Raw genomic sequence first — 25,097 nt, 5'->3', positions numbered from 1 at the left:
AATTTCTCACACGGCGGCACCAATTATGTAGTAATTTCTTACATTGGGGCAACATTTACGTAGCGATTACAAGTAGTTCAGATTAATTCTGCGATTAGAAATGAATCTGAAGATTAATAATACCTTGATAATTTATTAAAGTTCAAAGGGGCACCACCATTCATTGGGGTTGAGAGGGGCTTCACGGCTGTTTGGACAGGCCGTGTTGTAGAGCCTGGATCAGGGAGACCAGAGCTTGTCTGGGTCCAGAAGGTTGAGCTACCCCCGGTCTGGGGTGGTTAGCAAGGCAGGAGAGAGCGTGCTAGAGAAGAGCATGGACCTCCTTCTCTCTGGGTGGAGGCGAGGAGAAAAAGAGACTTCCAACCTCTCTGGTGGAGGCGAGGAGAAACAGAGACTGAGCTGTACCAGCTCACTTGCTATTATCAAAAACAGCATAAGACTTCTTGACCAATGGCAGAAGAGACAGGGGGGACCTCCTGGCTTGTGGTTAGAACAGAGGGACTGATAGGTGTGGCTTTACAAACAAAAGCCTGGCTTCAGGCAGAGAAAAGTGTCAAAACAAAGATAATGCCTTGGTAAAGGCAGAGGAATGTTGGGGGTTTTGACAAACACTATCCGTATTTAAAGTCACAAGGCCAGTGAATGAAATACATGTACGCCTTCACTACATTGATAATGGAGTCTGTGTTTTGACTCCAGCTGATTTAAAATTCATTCTTTGGTACTTTTCACTAAGTAATGGTAAAGATCTGAGGACTTCTACCACTGCCAAATCTTCCTATGTTGAATCAAAACATTAAATACAGATTTGATGTGTGTCTGTTCAAGCATAAAACCATGTTTACTTCTTAGTTTGAAAAAGACTGTCAAGTCTGTGAGAAATGTCTAATGTAGGCTACTATGTATCCACCTGACTGCACCTCGTCTTTAAGAGCACCATTACATGTTTCCCATAGTTACACAGATGTGTCTGTCTAGGTTTAGAAACAGTATTGTTCAAATTAGGACTGAAGTGCAAAAAACTGATGTTGACACTGGATTATTATGGTTGTAATTCAGAAAGTGGAAGGTGTCCTCACAGACAATGGACAGGCATATATTTAAGTCAGTTTAATTGTTCCCACTCACACCGTGTGACTGATTAAGATGACACATTTTGGACAAATCCCGCAGGTTTCCCTAGACAATGGAATCCTGCAAGAGGAAAAAGATAATTTCTCAAGGTTGGCATATTATTGTGTTTGGCCAAGTTGTAGCTATAATGTATGTATACAGCAGGCTTGCAGAACAACAAGGCAGTCTACAATTATTGCAATATGTGTTCACACCTTTTAATTTTATTCATAAAAAAAAACTTTACTGACTGGATCCTTTACCTTAAAGAGTTTTTTTAGAATGATGACTTAAATCAATCAAATGTACAAAGGAAAATATATAATATCAAATGATGTTAACAGCTGCAAAATAATATTGGATTTGTATTTCCTGTCATTATGCTTCTCTCTCTGCCCGTCCACATTATTTCTGATGCCTTTTTCAATTTCCACAGCCATTCACCCATCCCTGGCATGTATAAAACTTCTTCTCCCACTCTTTTCTTCATCCTACACTTATCCCCCCTCACTCACTTCTGTTCCCTGTTCTGTCTCTCTCTCCCTCTTTCCATCTCTGTGCACCTCATTCTTTCTCCCCACCCAGTTCTGTTTCACTCTGGGCCGTATATCTAACACTGCTTTTGTCTGACTTCCTCTGTCTTTCTATCCCATAAAGTCTCTCTGACTTTTACTGCAACTCTGTCTCATCCTATCAGTGTTTTCCCACCTTATTCCACTTTCTTTTACAAAACTGCAAATGTCCTTATGCTAGGTGAAGCCCTATGAAACCCTCATACATTGGTGTATGCAACTGTTATAACGTTAGTGGGAAAACAATTAAGTTCATAGGATTATTACCTTAAAGCTGCAGATTTGTCCTTTACCTGTGGTGCCGTGCCCTAGTGTGTATGCTCTTTTTCAGCAACACCCAGATTTATCAAGTCATTCACATTCAAGTATTTTTTGGGCAGATTCCAATATTTTTTAGATAATATGATCAGCCTTTAGCTTCATTTATCAATTTGTTTATATTGTAGCTTCATGTAACCAACTGTATGGACATAAGCTAATGTTAGCCAGCTGGCAGATTGATTTAACACATGTGTGCTGTTATTGTCATCTGCCCCTCAGTGGTCAAAAATAACTTAAAGGAATACTTCACCCATACGGAACCGGCGTTCTATCATTATAAAATCACTATTATAATATAATGAATCAGGTTTTTCTTCCCTCAGTCTTCCCTGAGTCTTCCCTTGGCCCAGCTGTCCTGTTAATCCTAACCCTTACTGTGATGTCACAAGAAGGAAACTGTAGGGTTAGACAGTGAGACCATAAAACACTATTTCTGCCTTTTCTCAGGCTAGGATGATCCGATTTCTTTTATTTTGCATATTTATACTAAATAGGATCTCCGAGTTCAATACACCTTCATATTCCAACTAGAGAAGTCGGTCTTTAAGTGAAATGAAATGGACGATAAATTTTATATTTTTAACTGTTTTAAAAGTTAAATTTTAAATGATACAATGATTAAAAATAACTTTGATGTTATATTAAGAGTAACTGCAGGATAATCGCTATGCTAGCTTTCCTGCCCAACATTAGCGAGGCCAACTTGCCAGCTAGCATTAGCCAACATTTTGGAACGTAGGCTATGTTATTCAACAAGAGTAAGAAGAGTCAAGACAATAAAATATGCTAAGAAGTTCCACACTTACTAATTTGTCTGGTTCTAGAGTTTTTTTTAAAGTGTTTGTACAATTTAGTTACATTTGGAGAACATTTGGGGGTCTTGAGATTAAGATATTGACTTTAGGTTTAGCGCCAGTGTGAGCTGGATATGCTAAGGCTCAGTCAGGACAGAATTTCCCTTTTCCTTGATAAACAATTAACCCAGGATCTTCATTCACTTTGTGTGTCGTGACTCGTGACATTTCCTCTGGCTTTTTTGAGAAAGTTTTTCATCTCCTTTCACCTTTTAATTTCCTTCAATTTTAGATTTCTTTCCCTCTGCTTTAGCTCCCCTGACATAAAAGGAACGGCGCCCAACCCTTCTCCTCCCCGCTTCCTCTTTTCAATTTCTCTTTTTCTTCTCCTCCTCCTTAACACCCACCATTTCCTTCTTTGGACCTTCTCTCTTTCTTTTGTCTCCGTCTCGCCCTCCCTCCCCTGCTGCTGTCTCCCTCTTCATCTTCCTCTCCCTCTCTGAAACCTGATTTACCGCTTGTTAACATCAAAGGGATGTTAGACGGTTGGCGCCTCAAACTATTTCTACGAATCGTTTTTATATTCCAGGTGTAAATCAGTGTGAAAACACTCAGTTACTGCGGCATGGTTCAGTTTCCAATAAAAATAGAAGACAGCAGCAAGTGTAGGGGATGCAGAATGGTTCTACCTGAACTATCACTATAGCCATTGTCCTGGTCTGTCGTTTTCTATCACATGCTTGCTGAATTAGACTCATGTGCTCCATTGCTGATTGTTACAAATTTACAAACGTTTGTATATTTTTTCAGCATCTATACAGTTGGAAGACATATCCTTTTAACTTTTCACTTTCATAACACATGAGTTTTGCATTAGAATTGATTTAATTCTCATAGGCCTCTTTCAAATGAATGATAAAAACCTGCGTTTTTTCGCTGCACCGCCTGATTTGGTGTGAGTGCAGGCTAACTATATAAAAAAAGGGTTAAATAAGTTATTTATGTCTCAGATTGTTGTCCAGTTTAATTTTCTGACTCATTTCCCCCCCGCCAAGCAAAGTGCCAAACTAGACCCATGAGAGCTACTAGACACATGATGTGGACATGGCGACACACACTAAACAAATTAATGAATGAATTCTAACAGACACACAGAGACAACACAAACATAAACACAGCTGGGAACCAGTGGTGAACAAATATCCAGACCCTTTATAGTGTGGTATACAAACCACACTATGAAAAAACTCAAATTAAATAAAAAGTCCAGTAGTCTAAATATCACTTAAAAATTAGTCATCATCAGGATGTATAATCAGGAAATGATTAACTTTAATAATTCAAACGACTTTATTACTCATGCATCAATGTGTTAGCAGAAATGTACTGTTGAAGTGGAGCTAATTTTTGAATATGTTTTCTTTGTTCCATCCTCATAATTATTCCAAGTAAATTAAAATAATTTAATTGACCACAAGAATTGGGAAATTAAAATAAAAATAAAAAGCTGGAACAATGAAATGATGGTTACGTCTAGCACTAGGACCAAAGTTATGAGACAAGAGAGTCAAATCATTCTTCTCATCAAACTCAGGCCAAGCAAGTGAATAAACGTATACCGAACTGGCAAACTATAAGTGAATGCAATACATGTTCATTAAAAAGTTAAAAATAGATAAAGAAAACCCACAAACACCTTTGTTTTGGGTGAAACAACTTTTCAGGATGGATGGCTTCATACATCAACCATTTGCCCAGAGGGAATAAATTAAATTTGAATTGTTCTCAGAGAAAAAAATAGAGCAGAATAAAAGAAAAACTTTAGCATTAGACAGTCCCTGCGGAGTATGAGACAACTTCTAAACATGACAGACCAGTCACATTCAGTTTGGAGAGCGCATGACGCAAACATTACATGAAGGTTGGAACTTCAAAAAGCTTTATATCATAGTGGTTTTAAACAAAGCCTCATGAATATATTAAATTAATAAACTAAAAACCCCACAATTTCAGCACAAGCAAATCCATAAAGTTGCATGTGTTGGAAAAGGCAAAATGGAACTATTTGCTTACTATTTAATGACCTAAAATGGAATAAATAAAGCTAGTCATTATTGTTTTCAAATAAACTGTTATGCTAGTTATAGTATTCCACTATTTATGCAACGTGTATTAAATAAAAACAGACAAGAAAGAAAAACGTTTTTAGAATGATTAATCGGTTTTGGGGCCACAATCACACAGAGACTTGCAGTGAAGACAAACAAACAAACAAACACACACACACACACACACACACACACACACACACACACACACACACACACACACACACACACACACACACACACACACACACACACACACACACACACACACACACACACACACACACACACACACACACACACACACAAAGATGCATAACCAGACACAAATACACTAACACACACATACAGACAGACTTATTGGTGTTTTAGAAAGTAAACAGCTGAGTTGGAGGTTTGAGGACACTGAAGAATGGATTTAATCTCTCCGTTTCTGAGGGAGACACAGACGGAGAGAGAGAGAGAGAGAGAGAGAGAGAGAGAGAGAGGGAGAGAGAGAGAACAGGACGAAGCAGGAGCGGGCTGGAACGGGAAAGCAAAGGGAGAGAAAATTGAAGAGAGAGAGGTTTAGAAGAAGAAGAAGAGCTGAAGGAAAAAAGCAGTGAGAGAAAGCAGCAGACGGGAAGTTCAAAAATGTTGGCCTCAGCAGTTTCAAACAGAGGCCAGAAAAACTTGTCTTAACCTTCATCGCATACCACAAACAACACCACAACAGTTGCACACACTTCCAAAGACAATTGCTGAAAAAAAAACTTTCCTCACTCCTCAGCAGTAATACCCCCCCCCCCCCTCCAAAAAAAAAGCCCTGACTGTTTAAAGGATGTTTTGGTAGAAAGAAGTAGCTTAATCATATGCACATTTTGCAGATAAAACCAAGATGGACACACTGTCACACACACACAGTGCCTCCAAATGTGAAATGAGGTTGGGGGGAATATTTTGTTTTTAATTTCAAAAGCTGTAACAAATTTTTTTATGATTGTATAAAAACACCCTATAAGCTGCTGTTGCAGCAGATGCTCCGATGCCTTTACTAGTGCAGCAGTTTTACAGCAGCTTTTCCACTGCGATGATTTTTTGGGGGAGAATTCAAATGTGGTTCTTTTCCCTGCCAGCGCATACTTTGACTTCTAATGATCCACTGACAGTTAAAATAGGACATTATGCATGCAGGGGCCTCTGATCCATGGACCTCAGGCTTGTTTCAGAGTAAAAATGACATGTTTTATTCTTGGCTTTTGGTGTGGAGGTTAATTGATGGTCATGTCCCGATGATGTGAATGAACGTGCGGCCCTTATAACAATCACATCGCCTGTCAAACCACCTGCTGCTGTTTGGGTGCCATCCCCCCAAGGAGCCTAGCATGTTCCTTTGAATGTCAGACAGAGTCATAGTTCTCTAGGTCGAAAGGCATCTGCAGCTGGTGTTACATTGGACTAATTTGTTTCCATCACTGCTGCCCACCAGGCAATTGTCATAACTTTAAAAAAATATATATTTCAGACCACCCCGAAACTGACTTGGTGCTATAATGTTGCATAATGCATCTACTGTATATAGGCTCTTTTTTTGGGACATGAGCAACAATGTCCTGATATCAAGCCCCAACCACAGTGTGTTCTACCAGCATCCAATGCGGAAGTGACACTAAGAGGTGGTACCAAAACAGAGCAATTTCTCACTGACTCCAATGTTAAACAGGCCGTTTTCACAGCATTATTAAACCTATTTACGGCCTGGTCCAAAGAACATTCTAGTCTGTATGTTTAGGTCATATCTCCATGACAACACTGAGGGGGGTGCATTTTTTAGGATTAAGCTAGTTTTTAAACTATTGGAGGTTAAAATCTACGAATAATTAGGAGCGCTGCCTCTTGAGTGACAGATAGCCACCCGGTGGCACTCACTTTGCCTCGGAGGTATACGTCAGCTAGATGGGCGTATCTCCCTCCTCCCGACGTCATATCAATGCCCTTTTTTGGTAAGATTTTTTGTGCGGAGTATAAATCTGACAAGATGGCATAGGCCAGGACAATTGGATGTAGTTGGAATTAATGAGGTCAGCCCGGATGCTACATCCATTTTATATACTATCTATGGCTGATATTTTATGGGGATGAAAACCAATGCTGCCTCTTTTATGCACACACCTTATTTTTTCCTGATTGTGTTAAGCGCTCTCCCAACTGTAACCCTATCCAAAGAATAAGATAAAATAATAACAGCAAAGAGAAACCGACACACCAACTCTGCTAGTGTTTCCCTGGTCTGTGGGGCTGCATAAACTGTTTGTCAGGCTATGGAATGGACTTTTAACCTATTTCACCACTCCTCCACTTGACTCCCCTTACCTTACTCAAAAAAACAAACCCAGGAGTCCCTAAACTCAACCACCCACTCACGCCCATTTACTGGCGATATCCCCAAGCAAGTCATTTATTTGAATCCATATTCATCTCCCTTCCAGCTAAGTGATCCGTCTGAATTTACAGTTACCTCTCTCTCTCTCTCTCTCTCTCTCTCTCTCTCTCTCTCATCTATCTCTTATTGTCTTGGATTTCCCTTATTAGTCTCTCTCAGATGTATATTCTCTTTCGGCATCGCAATCTATCCATCTGTCTCTCTCACTCTCGGAGTTCATCCGGCAGTATTTTCCTCCAGTGCGTATCACACTCTCCCTCCTTCTCTCCCAGCCCATTTCAGGTTGTTCCCAGCCTCAGGCAATCCAATCCATCTGACTTCAGGAATCATATCATCCAATCAGGGCCCACTCGGTAGACAGGGGCGGGCCCTGAGGGACAGACTAACCAACTCTTTGATGGGATTAGAGCTCCCACCTGTCCATCATTTAAGAAAACCAACACCAGGCCAATCGCCTCTGCACATACTTTCATCTGGCTGTCATTTAGGTTACTGGGTTTGGTTTTCACACGCACACACCTACACACACACACACAAACACACACACACACACACACATTTACGCTCCCTAAGCGCACACACACAAACACACCATACTCACTAACACACACATTCACGCTCCTAAGTGCACACACTCAGACACACCATACACACACACACACACACACACACATTCACGCACCTAAGCGCACACACTCAGACACACCATACACACTCACACACAGGCACACACACATGCACACACGAATGCAGCCATTAGCGGACTGTATCCCCATAGATTATTCTGATTTGGCTCGAATAAAAAACAGCTGATGGAGAGAGCGGTTGGAAGGTGCGCACACTCACAAACACACACAAGTAAGTAGCATATCACTAGGCCTGTCATTTTGAATTTGGAAAAGGGGGGAGTAAAATGTCCTCTAATGGCCATTTGCACTCTGCTTTTCTCCACAATAAAACTCTGTAATCGAGAGAGAGAGAGAGAGAGAGAGAGAGAGAGAGAGAGAGAGAGAGGGAGAGAGGGAGAGAGAGAGAGAGAGAGAGAGGGAAGAGGGAGAAATAAATATAGAAATATGGGGGAAAATATACGGCAATGGGATAAAAAAAAATTGAGTTATGAAACTTTAAAGAGAGACAAGAGCCAGAAGGTGACATGAAAGATACAAGAGGAGAGAGAACTTCCGATATATATTTATTCCGGATATACAAAAACAAAAGTCAGCGAGAGGAAGGTATGGAAGAGATATGGGCCAATGTAAGATAAATGACTTCATATTTTATTGGGTGGGAGTTTTATATTCTGAATAAGAAAAGCTAAATGGAAAACCTGGTTGGGTCTTCAACGTTATGCTCCTTTGAAACCAAAAGTAATAGTGCTGGTAAATGGACGTGGCATTAAATAGCATCGCAAACACATTTGGAAAAAAAAAGAAATGCATGAATATTTATGGGCGGTTTGAATCTTGGTAGAAAGGTGTATAAGTTAAAAGTTATGACTGGGATGTGTGGTGTGCCTATGACTGGATGACTGAGCAGACTTGTAAAATTGCTCTTAAAAAATAAATCTATTCTAGGGAGGTGACAATGCTGTGTTGTAAAAGTATTGTCTATAGGAGTAGAAAAGAGGAGGAAAGAGTGACCTACATAGAGGGAATGGACTGGTTTTAACAAAGAGAAGCATAGGGGAAGCGCAAGATAATGTAACACTTACAGTTAAAGCACTCCAATAAGAAAGATACTTTAAAATCACTTAGTGTGGCTTCGATTTACGCTCCTCTGGATCATTCCTGCAGCCACTGTTCATTACTATCATCTCTTCTCTTGGGGATACTCTACTGTGGAAACTGTGCTGCCAATTTAATTACAAACTGTATCAGCCATTCAAAAAGCAACACAATGCAACACCGCAGCAATAAGAGGAAATGCATTGGTGTTTTTTTGTTTTGCAATATAAGCGGAATGGCTCTGTATAAACACCATGTATAAACTAATTGGAAGCCTCCACCAAGTCAAATTTACCAGGCAGGGCAGATGATGCAAATTCCCCCATTTCAGATCAAACACAGGTTTTAATCTGCCAGTATTCTTTGTTACGGGAAACTCCCATAATTTTTTTGCGCAGGCCCTTGAAACTCTATTTTTTCTTCACACCCTCTGTACCTTCTCTTCCCAATAAGACAATGACAAAGTAGTTTATACAAATCTCTCACCACTTCAAAGGCTTTCTCTCTTTGACTCTCCTGTCTCTGTCAGGGAGGTCTACGGGGCTTTAGGAAAAAGCAGGAAGCTTTTTTCCTCGGTGTGCATTTGCACTGTATTTGTGTGTGTGTGTGTGTGTGTGTGTGTGTGTGTGTGTGTGTGTGTGTGTGTGTTGGAGGGTATTGCTTTCTTTTTTTTTCTAGAAAGTTCCCGTCCCTGTGTGAATTAGTACGCTTATTAGCATAGGGATATAAGTCAACATTGGCCCCAATATGTCTGTTTGTATGGCCCTATTGCGGCCGAGATGTGTGTGTGTGTGTGTGTGTGTGTGTGTATGTGAAAGGGGTACTTTTTTTAAATATATGTATTTGCTGTTAGAGTCTGCCTTTTATTTGCTTATTTTTGACAGGCCATTAAAATCACATTTAAATGAATGATAAAGTCCCTGCAGTACAATTCTCATAATCATCTGGAAAGTTAGACACAGAAGAAATAAATAAGGTTAAGAGTTGATCCACTGTAAAAGATGGCTCTATACCTGCCTGATTCTACAAAGAGAAGTGATAAAACTGTGGAAATGTTGATGTGATAAAGAGTGCTACATTATCTAGCTCAGGCTGTTATGCATTTCACCTTCATTTTTTTCTACAGTTTGATTGCCAAAAATTTAAAAATCTACATTTGAAGGAAATCCAAAGTACAGTTGACATGATTTTTAACCGTGGCACTTCTACAACATATGAATAAGTTATCAGCAACACAAAATAGGTTCCCATTTCTACAGAGATGATATTGATTCTGAATCTGAATAGAACAGCCATTTGTGTGGAAATGTAGGGAAGAAGCCATGGGTATTCAAGGAACCCAGAGGTTGGTATGTTAACAAGCTACCATAAAAATTATACACAGTTGTGTGCTGTACAAAAAAAGCGCACTTAAGGAATTCAGTTCTTACAGGACAGACTTAGTGGACTGAGTCGTTGGGTCTATTTGTTTGACATGGAGCTTAATCCTGCTGGTGATTACCTGCTTGTACTCTGCCTTGTGTTTTTGCCCTCTCCATTTTACACTATATAGTTTCATAACATTTAGTCAAGTAGTGGATGTACGCATCAGCGAATGGGCCAGACTCCTTTTGAAAGCGGTTCACCATGCCTGGCCTTTCTAATGTTAATAGCCCTGCAGGGGAGCCGGCCGCTGGCTGCTAACAAGAAGAAACGGTGTAGTGGGAATATGCAGCAATACTGCAGTTGATTCAGACAAATCTCTCACTCTATTTCATCTGTCCTCTGTGTTTTCCCTTTTCCTAACTGTTAAAAGCGACTGCAAAGAAAAAGGGGGGGGGGGGGGGGTAGACGTGGTTTACATAACAAAGAAGGGCAGAGGGAGGAATGGAGAGCGAGAGCAATTCAGGAACTAGAAAACAACATTGAGCCACTCAGGCAGGCGTCTGATCGGGATGCCCTCCCCCTGGGGTCTTATTCTGGGCACGTCAGTCTGGGAGGAGAGACCCTGGGGCAGACCCACAACACACTGCAGAGATTATACACCCAGACCAGCATGAGACTGACTCCATATCCCCACAGGACAAGCTCCGGGTCATGGATGGGCAAAAAAAAAAAGGACGTCCGTGCTGCTCTGCTTTTTCCAGTAACCTCAAACCAAACCGGATAAGAGGGACCAGCCACGTATATCAATGGACTGATGTTGTGATGAACAAGAGAGGAGCACATATCCAGCCAGTAGTGTCTAAGTCAATATTGTTTATGTTTTAGCCATAAACACATAGTTTTGAAATGAATAACATTAATGTCTTTCATGTCGTATGGCCTCATGTCTCATTTGAACCCTTTTTTTTCTGTCAGCACACTCGGTTCAAACACGCACGCACACACACACCCACACGCGCACACACACACACACACACACACACACACACACACACACACACACACACACACACACACACACACACACACACACACACACACACACACACACACACACACACACACACACACACACACACACACACACACACACACACACACACACACACACACACACACACACACATTCTGATTCCAAGTGTTCCTTTTCTCAGTATTAATTTAGTTGTTAAATTTGTATTTGATGCTCCAGGGAAAGTTAAGTGTCACAAGTGCTCTCCTACAAACATTCATGACAGCAGCGCTCTAAAAGCAGCTAAACCCCGGGGCTCTCCTAAACTGAATTGGCCATCACAGTTTTAACATTACACACACGTCTAAATATTTCATTCCCGTCAACTTGTAATCATTTGGGGAAAAGGGGGTGGATCTTCTACAATGTGTGTCTAGATATCTGCGACCTGGAAGACTTCCAAACTTTTTGGTATTTTTCATTGATTTTCTATCTCTCAGGACTAGTTTTATTCTCACTACTTTTTTGTTTCTAGTTGTTTTGCATCTCTGTGGCTGTGATGCATTTTTGTAGTTGTTTGATCCAACAAGAACTGTTAACAGTCACTTCAAACTCTGCCTTTGCATAGTGTTCCCATTCAGTAGTAATCCATTTTCATTACACACACTATGCATTTGATTACTGAAGCAATTGGTCGCTGGTTGATTGTTTAGTTTGGGGTTTTTGATTTCTCAGGAGATGTTTACAATTGTATTAACTATAGTGTAGGTGTATGTGAGTGCAAAGTAAGAGCACATTTGTGACTTCATCATGATGGATGGGTAGGTGACTTATAACAGCAGACTAAACTGTGTACCACTCTGTGTGTTTTGAGATAGAGAGTGTGTTTTGATGTTCAAATATTGGCTTCGGGTTTCGGGCCAGGTCCAGGCAAAAAAAAAAAAAAAAAAAAACGCTGTTTGGGATGTTGGTAACTTGATGGAGCCAATGTTACAATGATTTCAGATGTGACTAAGGTGTTACGCGTTGTAGACCCATGCAGAACTTCTTCTTGTTTTTCACCTGCACTGACCCCCTGACAGTACGGCATGCATTGATGTTAAAACTAAGTTGTTTAAACTTAACAACAGCCCCACAACAAATAGGTTCTTGTGAAAAACAGCAAATAGTTTTTAACATATTTTTACCATCAACCTTTGCACCATAATGCAGACATGCATACTTACATCACCCCTGATTGATCCACAAAGTTGCTATATCCTTTCAAGACAACACTAAAATCCTTTATCAATAACGCTGCATAATTGCAAAGACAGGTCAAGCATGGGGCAGGACAGTCCGATACTCACACACATCTGAAGGACAGATAGCAGCAGTCCTGTCTGTGGGGTCTGAACTGTCCATGTGTGCCACTGATGGGGTGCTAATGCAACACCACAAAACAACATGGCTCCCTGAGGAAACGCAAAATGGAAGCATGGTAACAGCTGCCAAAATGTCAGGGTGAGAGAGAGAGAGAAAGAGATGGGTGGAGGGGGGTGCTGTGGAGGCTGTTTTTAGCCTGTATGTTTAAGAATTTTTCAGTTTTGACTGAATCAGCAGCAGCTGGGATTGTTGCAGGTTTAAATATCCTGGACCATATGGATGATACTGCTTTCACTATATTTCCATGGACGTTAAAGATTTGACTTCTTTAAATGTGATACCACATCTGTCCGTCGTATATTGTGAACATTAATATGCGTGTAAACATAGACGGTTGCACCCCGTCCTTACTAAACAAATAGTTTCCTGCGAGAAGGGAGAATGAATGAGAGGGTGACACTAAAGGGGAGGTTTACGTTTGCAGAAAGGTTGAAGGCCATTCCAGGTTTTTCAGTTTTTTTTAAAAGTAATCTTTGACTTCTTGTCCCTGAATTATGGTTAGTGTTTGTGTGTGTGTGTGTGTGTGTTTTGTGGAGAAACTTTGGAGGTGTAACACATGACACCACCCTACTTAAGTCATCAATATGTGGATGTTTGTGTGTTTATGTGATTGTTGCTGTGTATTTTAGCATGGTAATTAGCAGCTAATTAGTTATTGATTTACGCCAGGAGACAACAAGTGTGGAACGGGGCTCAACATAACACCTATGACATAATTCACCCTCTGAGCACGCACACACATACTGTTTTAGGTCACTTTGGGGGACTTATATTGACTTACCCTAACCATAACTTTCCATAACCTAACCTAACCTTAACCACTGACCCCAAAAAATCTGCATTTTAACAAATGGGGACAGGCCTCTGTCCCCGATTGCACAAGCCGTCTCCATTCATCCGGCCTTAAGTCTTGTGTGTGTTCCTTAACGTGACTCAAGTACGAAAAACAAATGTTGATATGCCCCTTTAACCCCTGCTTCCCCACTGACTTTTGTTATAGATATAATCTGTTCAGTTTGTCAATGATGACCTTATACCTGTATACAGTTTATATTTATATGTCTCAAGAACATTAATGGGAGCACAATGCATCATTATGTTCGTGATTTTAGTCAGATGACAGTCATTTCCTTACTGTGAAGTGAAGTGTGAACTGTTTCTAGGTTAGGATTATGACTCTATCCAAATTAAGCTGTGTCATCATCAGCCAACCTGATTAAACCTCTGTTTGAGTGGTGACTGATAGTGTCATTGTGTATACATATGATACATCTGGGGCATGACGCAGCTTTGAGAAGAGGTAAGGCATGCTGATTTTGCATTTATGTTTGAAAGGAAGAACTTCATTTGGGGTAGAAATGCTGTGTATGGCAACATTATTTTACATACACAGAATAAAATAAAAAAGTGAAATAATGTTTTTTTTTACAAGAATGACTGCATAGATTTAAAGTTTTTAATCTAATATCCTAGATTGCATAATAGAATAGTGCTCATTGGATGATACAGCACCTCATCTTGAAATGTAGAATGAAAACACATTGGAAGAAGCACTAGCACAGATGTAGTGGACTTGCTTGGTAAGAGCAATATGCAGGCAACATGTAAAGTGTCAGATCTAATAACAGGTGCAATTCTTATGTAACATTGTTTCTAATGCGAGATGGATGCAAGAGCTATGTATGGTGGCAAATGGCTGCACTCCTACTGTATACTATAGATATATGAAGCATTTCTTTTTTTTTTAATAAAGCCTAGAGTGAAACAGTTTTTCACCTCCTGGAAATCTTTGTCACCAGGCAATCTATTGAACATTTTATTGGGAGGCACCAGGGAGCATTCAGGGCTTTGCTGATTTAACAACAAAATCTCTTTCTGCGCCAAACGAAGTGATTCACCGGAGGCCGACAAATCATTTTAGACCTCCTCAAGGTCGCAGTTCCCACAGATATATGTATTTGGCGGTTGCTAATGGTCTGGTCTGATGTTGTGCACCTCAAAAACTCAGGCTATTTCCTAAGCCTGTTACTGCTAAATGGAAAATGCGTTAGTTTAGATGTGCACGCGTGTGTGTGTGTGTGTGTGTGTGTGTGTGTGTGTGTGTGTGTGTGTGTGTGTGTGTGTGTGTGTGTGAGACCTCTGCCTTCAATCCACTTTACTTTTCATTTCCTTTCTAGGCTCTCAAGTTAAACCTGGAAAGAGTTCTCTCCCAGTTTTTCTCCTCTCCTACCTTTCTACCTCTTTATAATGAGACATAATGCAGTACACTCTCCCTCTCATCAAAGTGAACCTCATTCACTCCACTTAATGTGTGGCTTGCATTATGTTGCCTTTTAACAAAATATTTTTTTCAAAAGATTTCAAATTGAAGTTTATCTCCTAGTCACTAACCCTACAAAATGAAACCCTTGCAGCAATAACATATTCTAACATCAATGTGAAAATGTATTCATGCCTCTGCTGAAGCCAGAAGTGGATGCTTAGTTATTGGACCATCTGTATTTCCAACATAGACTTAAGTAGAAAAGACTAAGCAAGACATTGAAACGATTGAGATGATTCATTTTATATGATTAATTGACTCATGATTAATCTTTTAATTTACGTTATCTGTTTTAATCAGTAGCTGGTCAGCACTCCATTTATTCACCAAGAGCAATAAATGTACAGGAAATTGTCCTTGGGACTTTGACGCATGTACGCATTGACCAAAGGTAAGGACACAATGCGGTACAATGTAGACACTAGACAGAATTAACATCCACTCCAAGAGGAGAGGATAAGGTTAAAGTCAAATCAGGTTGTGAAGCCATTGCAAAGAGTAAGATTAAATTAATTTTGATCAGTTACATTTGCTCCTTGAGGCTTTAAGTGGTTTTCAAACTCCTCTTGACATAATAAATAATGTTTCATAAGGCAAGCAACACTTGACAGTAACATGAAATGAACTCAAACAACTGGAAAAGAAAATGACAGTATGAGTGTTATTGTTAAACCCAGGGGGGAGCAGAGGGATTAGGTGTCAAAAAATATCTGCGTCTCAAATTTTTTCGAACTCTTAGCAAAATGTGATAGGGCACCGGTGCTGACTAAGACACTAATGATCGCAAACGTCCAACAAAAAAAAAGCCAGCAGAAGGGGAAAAGGAGCCTTGTGAACACTGAAGAAGGGCTGATAGGTTTTCTGAAATGCTTGCCTAACTCTTCATTGTATGCAGCATGTCATATTGAACTTGCTGTGTCAGCTTGTGCAACTCACTTTTTTTCTTTCCTAATGTCATCACACTGTGGCAGTGTCACCAGTGCTATCAGCCTTTTTATACTGCACACACTCACACACACCCAAAAACACATGTGTTGTCACTTGTGAGGAGGTTGTATTGACTAACATTGATTTCCAGGAAGCTTACCCTAACACATAGAGTAATTGCTATATGTGTCTAACCCTGACCCTTAACCTTGACCAAGCAGTCTTAAATAAACATGTAACATTATGGAGACCAACTTTTTGTCCCCAGCTGCGGCCAAGAACTGGGAAGCGGTTGATATTATTTTGAAATCCATGCAAAACAGATGAACTGCTTTGTGAGATAATACCTGGTTCTTTAAAAGTTAAACTAGCAAGCCTGTGTGCTTTTTCAAATTTGGTTGAAATGGGGGGACTTGATTGCCATGTTTTGTTCAGAATTGCAAATAAGCAATTCAAGCTTCAGGCTGGCTTCCTCTCTCTAACAATGGCGTCCCCACCTCATGGTTGTTGTAGTATCTACTGTAGAGCTGTCTATCATATCACTCTGACATAAACATTATTGATTTTTCAGAGACAATTCTGTTGACTTTATGTGTTATCCATTGTATCGTTACCTTTTTGATGTACAGTCTGTACATGTTCAACCATGTACTGCCTATGGCGACTTTGTGTTGTTATTTTACTGGCTCTCTCTCTCTCCTCTCATCTGTCTCCCCCCTTATCTCTTTTATAATCAAGTGAAGTGAAGTGACAGCACGTATGCTCACCTCCCTAAAAGAATTGTCCTTCTCTGTATTTCTAAAGGGATGTGCTCTAACACCTCCGTTGAATGGAATAGCTTTATGACCTTCAGAAAGCAGCATCCAATTGACTGATGTCCACTTATCTCAAAGTATGATGAAGCACTTCCTTCCAGCGCAGTTCCACCGGTACACAAGACTGTGCGCTTCATTCAATCCCAAAACTTTAAAGTTAAGCAATCTGTGACGCGCGCAGTGTGGAAGAACGAGGAGAGAGCTGCAGAACAATGCTCCCAAGTCTGAGAACGGTTACTGTGTGAGTTTTAAATTGAAGCCCTGACACATCAGACCTCATTACACTGTAATTTGCTTTGAATAGGGAACTTAAGACAAAGACTGTAAAAGTGGATGTGAACCACCAATTCTCTTTCAATTGTAAAGGATATTATGTTTTACTGTACAGCACTTTAGGTCTGCCTCGGCTGATATAAATGTGCTATAATTAAAGTTGACTCGACTTCACTTCTACATTTCTTATCAAATATCCTTTAATGTCCTGACATAAATAAACTGTCAGCTCACACACACACACACACACACACACACACACACACACACACACACACACATAGCGCATTCCATTTCCAAGGACAATGTGCAGGTGTGTGTGTGTCTGTGCATGTGTGCATGCATGTGGGATCACGTAGGCACGTGTCAAACTCTGCGACTGGTTCATTAAATGGCACATGGATCAATTCTTAATCTACTTTGTAACGTGTTTGCAGAAACACACTGCCTCAATCTCCCTCAAACATGCCGTCAAATGCAAACACACACACACACACACACCCTCCTCCACCACCTTCGAGCCTTTTTGTCTCCCTCTTTGTCAAATTAAATTACTGACGACATCACTAAAGGAATCTCCACGTGAACCAATTACCAATTCAATCCCCTGGGTGTGTCTCTGAGATGATGCCTGTGTATGTGTGCATATGGTTGTGTGTGTGTGTGTGTGTGTGTGTGTGGCCATACATGTATAGATGTGTGTGTATGTGTATTTCTGTCAATGTATCTTTCACTTCCTCTCCTCTTTTCTCTGTGCTTTTACTTCCTTTACTATCTCCTTCATACTTTGCTCCCAATCATCTCAATTTTTGCGGCCATTTTACATCTCCTATTCCCAGTTCCCCTATTCTATCTCTTCTCTTCTCCCCTCCTCTCCTGTCTTCATTGATCAGTCAGGTCCGTCTTCTCTCCTTCCCCTGTATCTCATCACTCCTCCTCTGCTTGTGCCAGAGGAAAAGGCTGTTGCGTGAGGTCAGGATAATGCTACTAATTTGTGTGTATGCGAGGTGTTTGTCCCCTACCCGTCCCCTACCGGCTACTGACACCGCCGACCTACACATACTGCTGTGTCAACAACGGCAGCACATGCACATCACAAATGACAGCATCTTGGAAGACCTTAACAAGATAGTTTACACCGACAGGGAACGAGAGAGGAGGAAGAGAAGGAGGGAGGGAGGGAGGGAGGGAGAGGGGAAAGTTATTATCTATGTTGTACATCGCTGCTGCTTATGTTGCTGTCAGGGATAAATGGGCTAAACCAAACAACACGAGCCGCATCAGTGACATCGGCATTCTACAGCCAGTGACAGCTGCAGTTTTTCAGTCATCGCATCCATACATTTGTAACATGGTAAGGCGGGAAAAGCACTATGCAAATACCCCCCCCCCCCCACAAAGATGTATCCACCATGAGTGATTAAACAATAGGTCGGTAAATGGAATGTGATGTGAACCTGAATGAGAACTCTAATCGTCCTCAGACTATTGCTTGTTAAAAAAGGACTAAAATAGAGAAGAAGCTTCGAGAGTTGATTTTTCATCCTTATGCTTTTAAGAATCAAGTGGAACAGCCGCACAACAAACTTGCAGTTAAATAACGGAATGCGATTTTAAAGCTATTGTGAAGGAAATTGCAGTCATTCCTTGACTCATTCGTTCCTTTTCTCCGCTGTCTTAATGCTTTTTTATTATTATTGCAGGGGCCTAGGACCTATAAAAGAATAGTAAAAGCCACTACAGAGGTAAGCATATTTTAGATAGGCCTACTTGGTGAAGCTGACTTCTACAGGATTATGTTACGATGCTCCAGAGACATGGCTCCTCACTTTCAGGGGCTTGCCATGTTCAATGGTTGTAGTTCCTGATTAAGTAGACTACAAAATACTTATGCCTTGCTAAGATTTATTTAAATTTGACTTAAATTTTTCCCAAATTAAAAACACTAGCTGTGTATCCTGTCTCCAGCTGTCAACATAAGTCACAGTTCAAGTGACAGAGCCCTCTAGTGGACATTGTTGTTATAGTGGGAACAAAGGAAGAAGTCAGGTAATGTTGTTATAATGTTGTATATACCCTGGTTGTTTAGTTCTGCCCATCCTGGCAACAAAAGCAATTCATGGAGGAAAACCTACGAGGAAGTGCCGCCTTGGAGCCTCAGCTCAGGGCACGATAGTCCTTTGTGTGTGCTTCGTAGGCTGCCTGGATTGTACTTTACAGCTGTCACAGTGGCTCACTGACAGCCACAGCTACCTGGAGCTATACCCCATGGGTGCCATTGTCAAACAGCTGTGGTAAAGCTCTCTCTTTCTCTTTCACTTTCTCTCTCTCTCTCTCTCTCTCTCTCTCTCTGCATGTGTGTAGCAAATGTGAGAGTGGGGAATATCTGTCAGATCAAATGTCAACAAACAACAACAACAGATTCCTAATGCGCAATCATCACACACACACACACACACACACACACACACACACACACACACACAAACGCAATCAGCACAAAGGAGGGCTTAAAGGTTGCTGAACAGCTTAACCAAATACGGAGGTGAGTTCACAGTGTCTCGTCTGTGCTGTGTTGCACCAATGCCAACCATTGTATTTGTATTCTGTCTAAAAAATAATGTAAATCTAAATTGGTAGATTGTACTTTCCCCATAGACACCTTTGGTACATCATAATTAAAATATAATTAGCTAAGAATAGGACAGTCTACATTTGACTGATGTTGTGATTTGATCGTTTTACACACACACACACGCACAAGCACACGCACACGCACACACACACACACACACACACACACACACACACACACACACATGGCAATAACATTACATCTATCTGAATGAGTTCCTTCGACTTCCACTCTGTTGTTATTGATTGTACTTAAACAGCAGCACTCCTGTTGGCTTGTAGCAGGAAATTGGTTTCATTTTGAAACTGTCACAGCAAGAGTGCGTTTCATTTTCGACCCTGAGGACATTGGGAACCGCAGCACAGGAGAGGAATCAATCTTAAGTCCCTTGGTATTGGGTTTGTTCCTGTAAAAGTTTATTTTTTTTGTATTTCTGTTTCCTTAACAAGTACAGTCATCAATGTGTTAGGTTATCTGGCAGCTTGGCTTAGCACATGACACATGTCCTTCCAAGGTGTCACTGTTATCCCATCCCAGCCTAAGAATGCTTTAGACACACACCGCATCCTTGCCAGTTCCATGCACCGGCTGACTCTGACCTCTGACCCTTCTTCCAAACAGGATTAAGGAAAAAAGTCAAAAATGATTACACGGTAAAAAATATAGTGATTACTCGCATCGAAGTTAAAAAATTGGGGTTTAGCGCACACAGCACCTTTCACCTTGGTTTTCTTCAAGGAAATTATATACATTTGTGAAATGGAAAATGCACAGCAAAGCAAAGGCAAGGAAGGAGAAGATTGCTGGAGAGTAAATATGGATGGGGACCATGTATATTTTAAAGGCCCCTATGATATCCATAAGAAATATATGTACGCTGCTCTTAACTAACAGAATGTAACAGCCTTTATAATGTATCTTCTATGCAAAATGCTACCAGGCCCATTTTCATAATAACATAAATCTGAAAGGACAAACAATTTTTAACTAAACCTATTTTTCCCTAGCTGGGGCTTAGATCTAGCTGCAGTAATGACAGAGTAAAATATGAAGATGTATCTTTTTGACCGTTTAGCCAGCATGTTTTCCTGCTATATTTATATGATTAATTCTGCTTTAATTTACTCAAACACAGAACATAATCTAAATAACATGTGTACTTGCTTTTAGTTGACACACATATGTTGCTCCTTAAATGGCTAAATATGTGCTACAGCCCCCCCCCCTCAAATCAGCAAATCGGAGCCATTTTCATATGCCATTCAGTCAAACAAGAAAGTCAGATGAAAAGAATTCGGCACACTGCGATAACTATCTCATTATGTTTTGTTGCACAAAGGGAGACACAAATCTTCCAAGGTTTTTTAGATTATACCGTGATGATGCAAGATGGATTCCTTGCTGTGTTAAATTGCCCCAGTGTTCATCCTAACATTACTGTGATTTCCTCCTCGTTCTTTGAACTTGTGGTTCTGTTTTTTTTTTCAAAGCTCTTGAGGAATGATTTTCTTTAATCTATACCTCACAAAGCTTCAGACCATGACTTAAGATATTTTGTAAATTGCATGAGGGTCCAATTTTTCACTTTGGCACATTATCAAATCACAAAGCACAATACCAACTGTTATTAACAAAAATGACAAAATTAGCATAATGTTCGTCCTCCAGTATGCACTGCAGGCAGGGATACAGACAAATAAAAAACATCTCAAATAGAAATATGTGCTAGAAAAAAAAATAATAATTCAAAACAAGTCAAAAAGAAGCACCAGCCTTCAGATCTCAGATTGTCTTGGTTTGACAATGTGCATGTGTGTCAGGTTTAGTCATACATCTGTGCATACATGTGACTTAAGTGAGTCTGAATATGCATGAGTCGGTGAGATAATTTGTGGCTGTGTTTGTGAATGTAAAAATTCCCTATTGACACAACCTCATGGTGTGTGTATTGTGAACACATACCTTGAGCACGTCCACGTCTGTGGAGCTGCAGGTGACCGAGTCGTCCACCTCCCTCACCTGTCCGTCGGTTTCCACGGTGACCAGTCTGATGGGCACTGCCACGCGCCGACCTGTTAGGATGGCTGTGTTCACCACCTCTGTGTCCTAGAGAAAGAGAGAAAAAAATTACTTTATGTCTGCACTATACAACAAGAAATTCATTTTTTGTACATTGTTTGAATATGACATGTCCAATCAAAATAACGACTCAATTCTTTGTGAGATTGTTTTTGTTGATCAATGTGTTTTGTGATTACATTATTTATTTTTTATTCTAAGATGCTGCTCAACCAATGTTTTTTTCGTTTTCTAAGTTGTAGTTATGTCCATATAAATGTAGCAATGTTGTGCTGCTGCTACGTCAGCTTTGTCATATCTCAACTCAAAGTGTCTGAGGAAGAGATACTTTGAACAAGTTCTGTTATTTTCCTGGACCAAGAAATAGTTTTGCAGGAAGTCAGAGAGAGAAAGAAAAGGAGGTGATTAAAACTTCACGATTAATGTAATCAGCATGATTACATTTGATTAGATCCCTCCATCAAAAATAGCACAAACAACCTCACACACACACACACACACACACACACACACACACACACACACACACACACGCACACACATCTCGGAGCGCTTTGTGCTGGCATCAATCTTGATTATTTGGCATCGAGTTTCCAAAGGGGCATTTATTACCGCCAACTCACATGGGCCTGATTGCAGGGTGTTCCATTTCACTGGACCCACTGCTATTTGACTGTAGAAGAAAACAGCTGAACATATACAGTATGTTGTCATCAGAGAAGATGAAGCAGACATGCAACTGAATGTACTGCATTCTATATATTTCACTTTGAGTCCCCAGCCACAGTTTGCATTGATGGCGTACCAATCCATAATGTTATGCACACACAGTCTTTGTATGTGTCCTTGTACATCTGTATTTGTGGGGACAAGCCGTACATGTTCAGATTGAGGACATGTATGACACGTTACTATTTTGCTAGTCCTCAAGTAGTGGGGTAGAAAATAATGTATTTCCCACACACACACACACACACACACACACACACACACACACACACACACACACACACACACACACACACACACACACACACACACACACACACACACACACACACACACACACACACTGACCATAGCACTGCAATGAACAGTGCTGTCATTCTCATCCGGAACAACTTAGGGTTCAGTGTCTTGCACACAGATGCTTTGACATGTGGACAAGAGGAGCCAGAGATCAAACAACCAACCTGACAAGTTGCTCTATCAGCACACGGAAGAAAAGTAGAAAGTGTGTGTGTGTGTGTGTGTGTGTGTGTGTGTATCTGTAATGTGAACTGACATTTAACCATTGCTGCAGTAACTGAGCAGCTAAAGGTGATGCAGGGCACTGAAGACACATGAACTCACACACAAACACAAGGCAATGAGGGGCAGATGTGAAAAAGAAATAAAATAAAATACACATTAGACAGTTACACATAAAGCTACACCTGCTGGGTATAAAACATGTAAGACACAAGCATATACAATTATAAATAGCATATCAGACACAAACACACACACACACACACACTTGCAGACATGTACACAATCAGTAATAACACAAATACAGTTTTTTGAGATGCACACACACTCAAGAGTTTAAGCCCATGTGACCCATATCAAGTTGCCTAATACCCTATCCTTCTCTGACACACAACACTATGTGACCTTTTCTTAATGAGATGTCTCTCACTAACACACACACACAAACACACACACATACACACGCACACACACACACACACACACACACACACACACACACACACACACACACACACAAAAAGACACACACAAAAAGACACATACACGCATTCTTAATCTGAAATTATTTTTAGTTTTTCCCTCTCTCTTTATACTCTGCTCAGTCTTGCCTGAAATCAGAAATACAAACCACAGACGCACAGCACCAACAAAAGACGGTTAAACGGGTTGAAGGTGAGAAACAGGTGAGGAGGAAGAGGAGGATGAGGAGGAGAGGTGGGAACAAACAGGATTAAAAGCATGGAAGAGATGAAAGAGGGAGCGGCAAATGAGAGAAAGATGAAGGGCAATAAGAAGGTATAGATGTGCAGGTTGGGAAAAAACAACAACAAATGGACAAGGATATTCTTCCTCCGCCTTAAGGGCTGGAGAGCAGATGGAAAAAGATGGAGGGATAAAAATCAAGGAGGAAGAGGACAACGTGTGTGTATACATTTCTATGTTTATGTGTTTGTGTTAATATGTAGCCTATATGTGTATGTTAACATATGTGTGTGAGTATCCCTGGGTGTCATGGAAGTTATAGTACAGATAACATCATGTTTGCATCACAACGAAGGCTACGACCAGTATTTATTTGTGAAGACATTAAAAATAATGCTGGTAATAGATGTTTCAATATGTTTTTATCGCTGTCTCTTGCAAAACCTTTTTATCATGGTACGGTGGCTGGAATGCTTCAAAGCAAGGACTCTACCAAAAAATATAAACATTATATGCACAAAACCATCTTCCCCACAAGGGACATATTTGGAATCGTTACAATTGATTTGAGTCTGACTCCAGCGAATCCCACAACCACAAGTGTGATAATCTGCTTTCATTGTACACCTAAAAACTCTCATTACCCTTTCACTGACTTCATTGTGTGCGTGTCTTGCAGTGTGCACACAGCGGATGTCTTGTGTACAGAATATAGGCGAGAATAGCAACAGTGAAAGAGAGATGTCAGGGTAATGGAAAGGCCAACTAGAGTCCAAAAGAAGGAAGGTATTTATATTAAAGGCCTACTTCACCGGTTTGAATATGAAGGTGTATTGAACTCTGAGATCCTATGTAGTATAAATGTGCGAAAAAAACTGAAATCGGTTCATCCTAGCCTGAGAAAAGGCAGAAAGAGTGTTTTTTTTAACCCTATATTTCTCTTTCTCGTGACATCACAGAAAGAGAAATATAGGGTTAAAAAAAAACTTACTTTGTAAATATTACTGTGATGTCTTTTACTGTGACATCACAGTAATATTTACAAAGTACGGTTTTTTTTAACCCTATATTTCTCTTTCTGTGATGTCACGAGAAAGAGAAATATAGGGTTAAAAAAACACTCTTTCTGCCTTTTCTCAGGCTAGGATGAACCGATTTTAATTTTCTTTGCACATTTATACTACATAGGATCTCAGAATTCAATACACCTTCATATTCAAACCGGTGAAGTAG

General features: G+C 40.4%; 1 protein-coding gene across 1 annotated transcript in view; it reads right to left on the bottom strand.

The window, feature by feature from the left end:
• The window catches only part of LOC307264813 (transmembrane protein 132C), a gene marked incomplete at both ends in the record, with an annotated part of 146,620 nt that overhangs the window by 13,285 nt on the left and 108,238 nt on the right, over nt 1-25,097 (bottom strand). The window contains one exon of the mRNA XM_080046325.1: nt 21,792-21,935. Coding sequence (XP_079902451.1) covers nt 21,792-21,935 — 144 coding nt within the window. The remainder of the gene's footprint in view (nt 1-21,791; nt 21,936-25,097) is intronic.

This window comes from Ammodytes marinus (genome assembly GCF_949987685.1).
Source record: "Ammodytes marinus genome assembly, chromosome: 2".
Lineage (NCBI taxonomy): Eukaryota > Metazoa > Chordata > Actinopteri > Uranoscopiformes > Ammodytidae > Ammodytes > Ammodytes marinus.
Note: the sequence above shows the minus strand (reverse complement) of the source record. Positions and strands in the feature narration are given on the sequence as shown.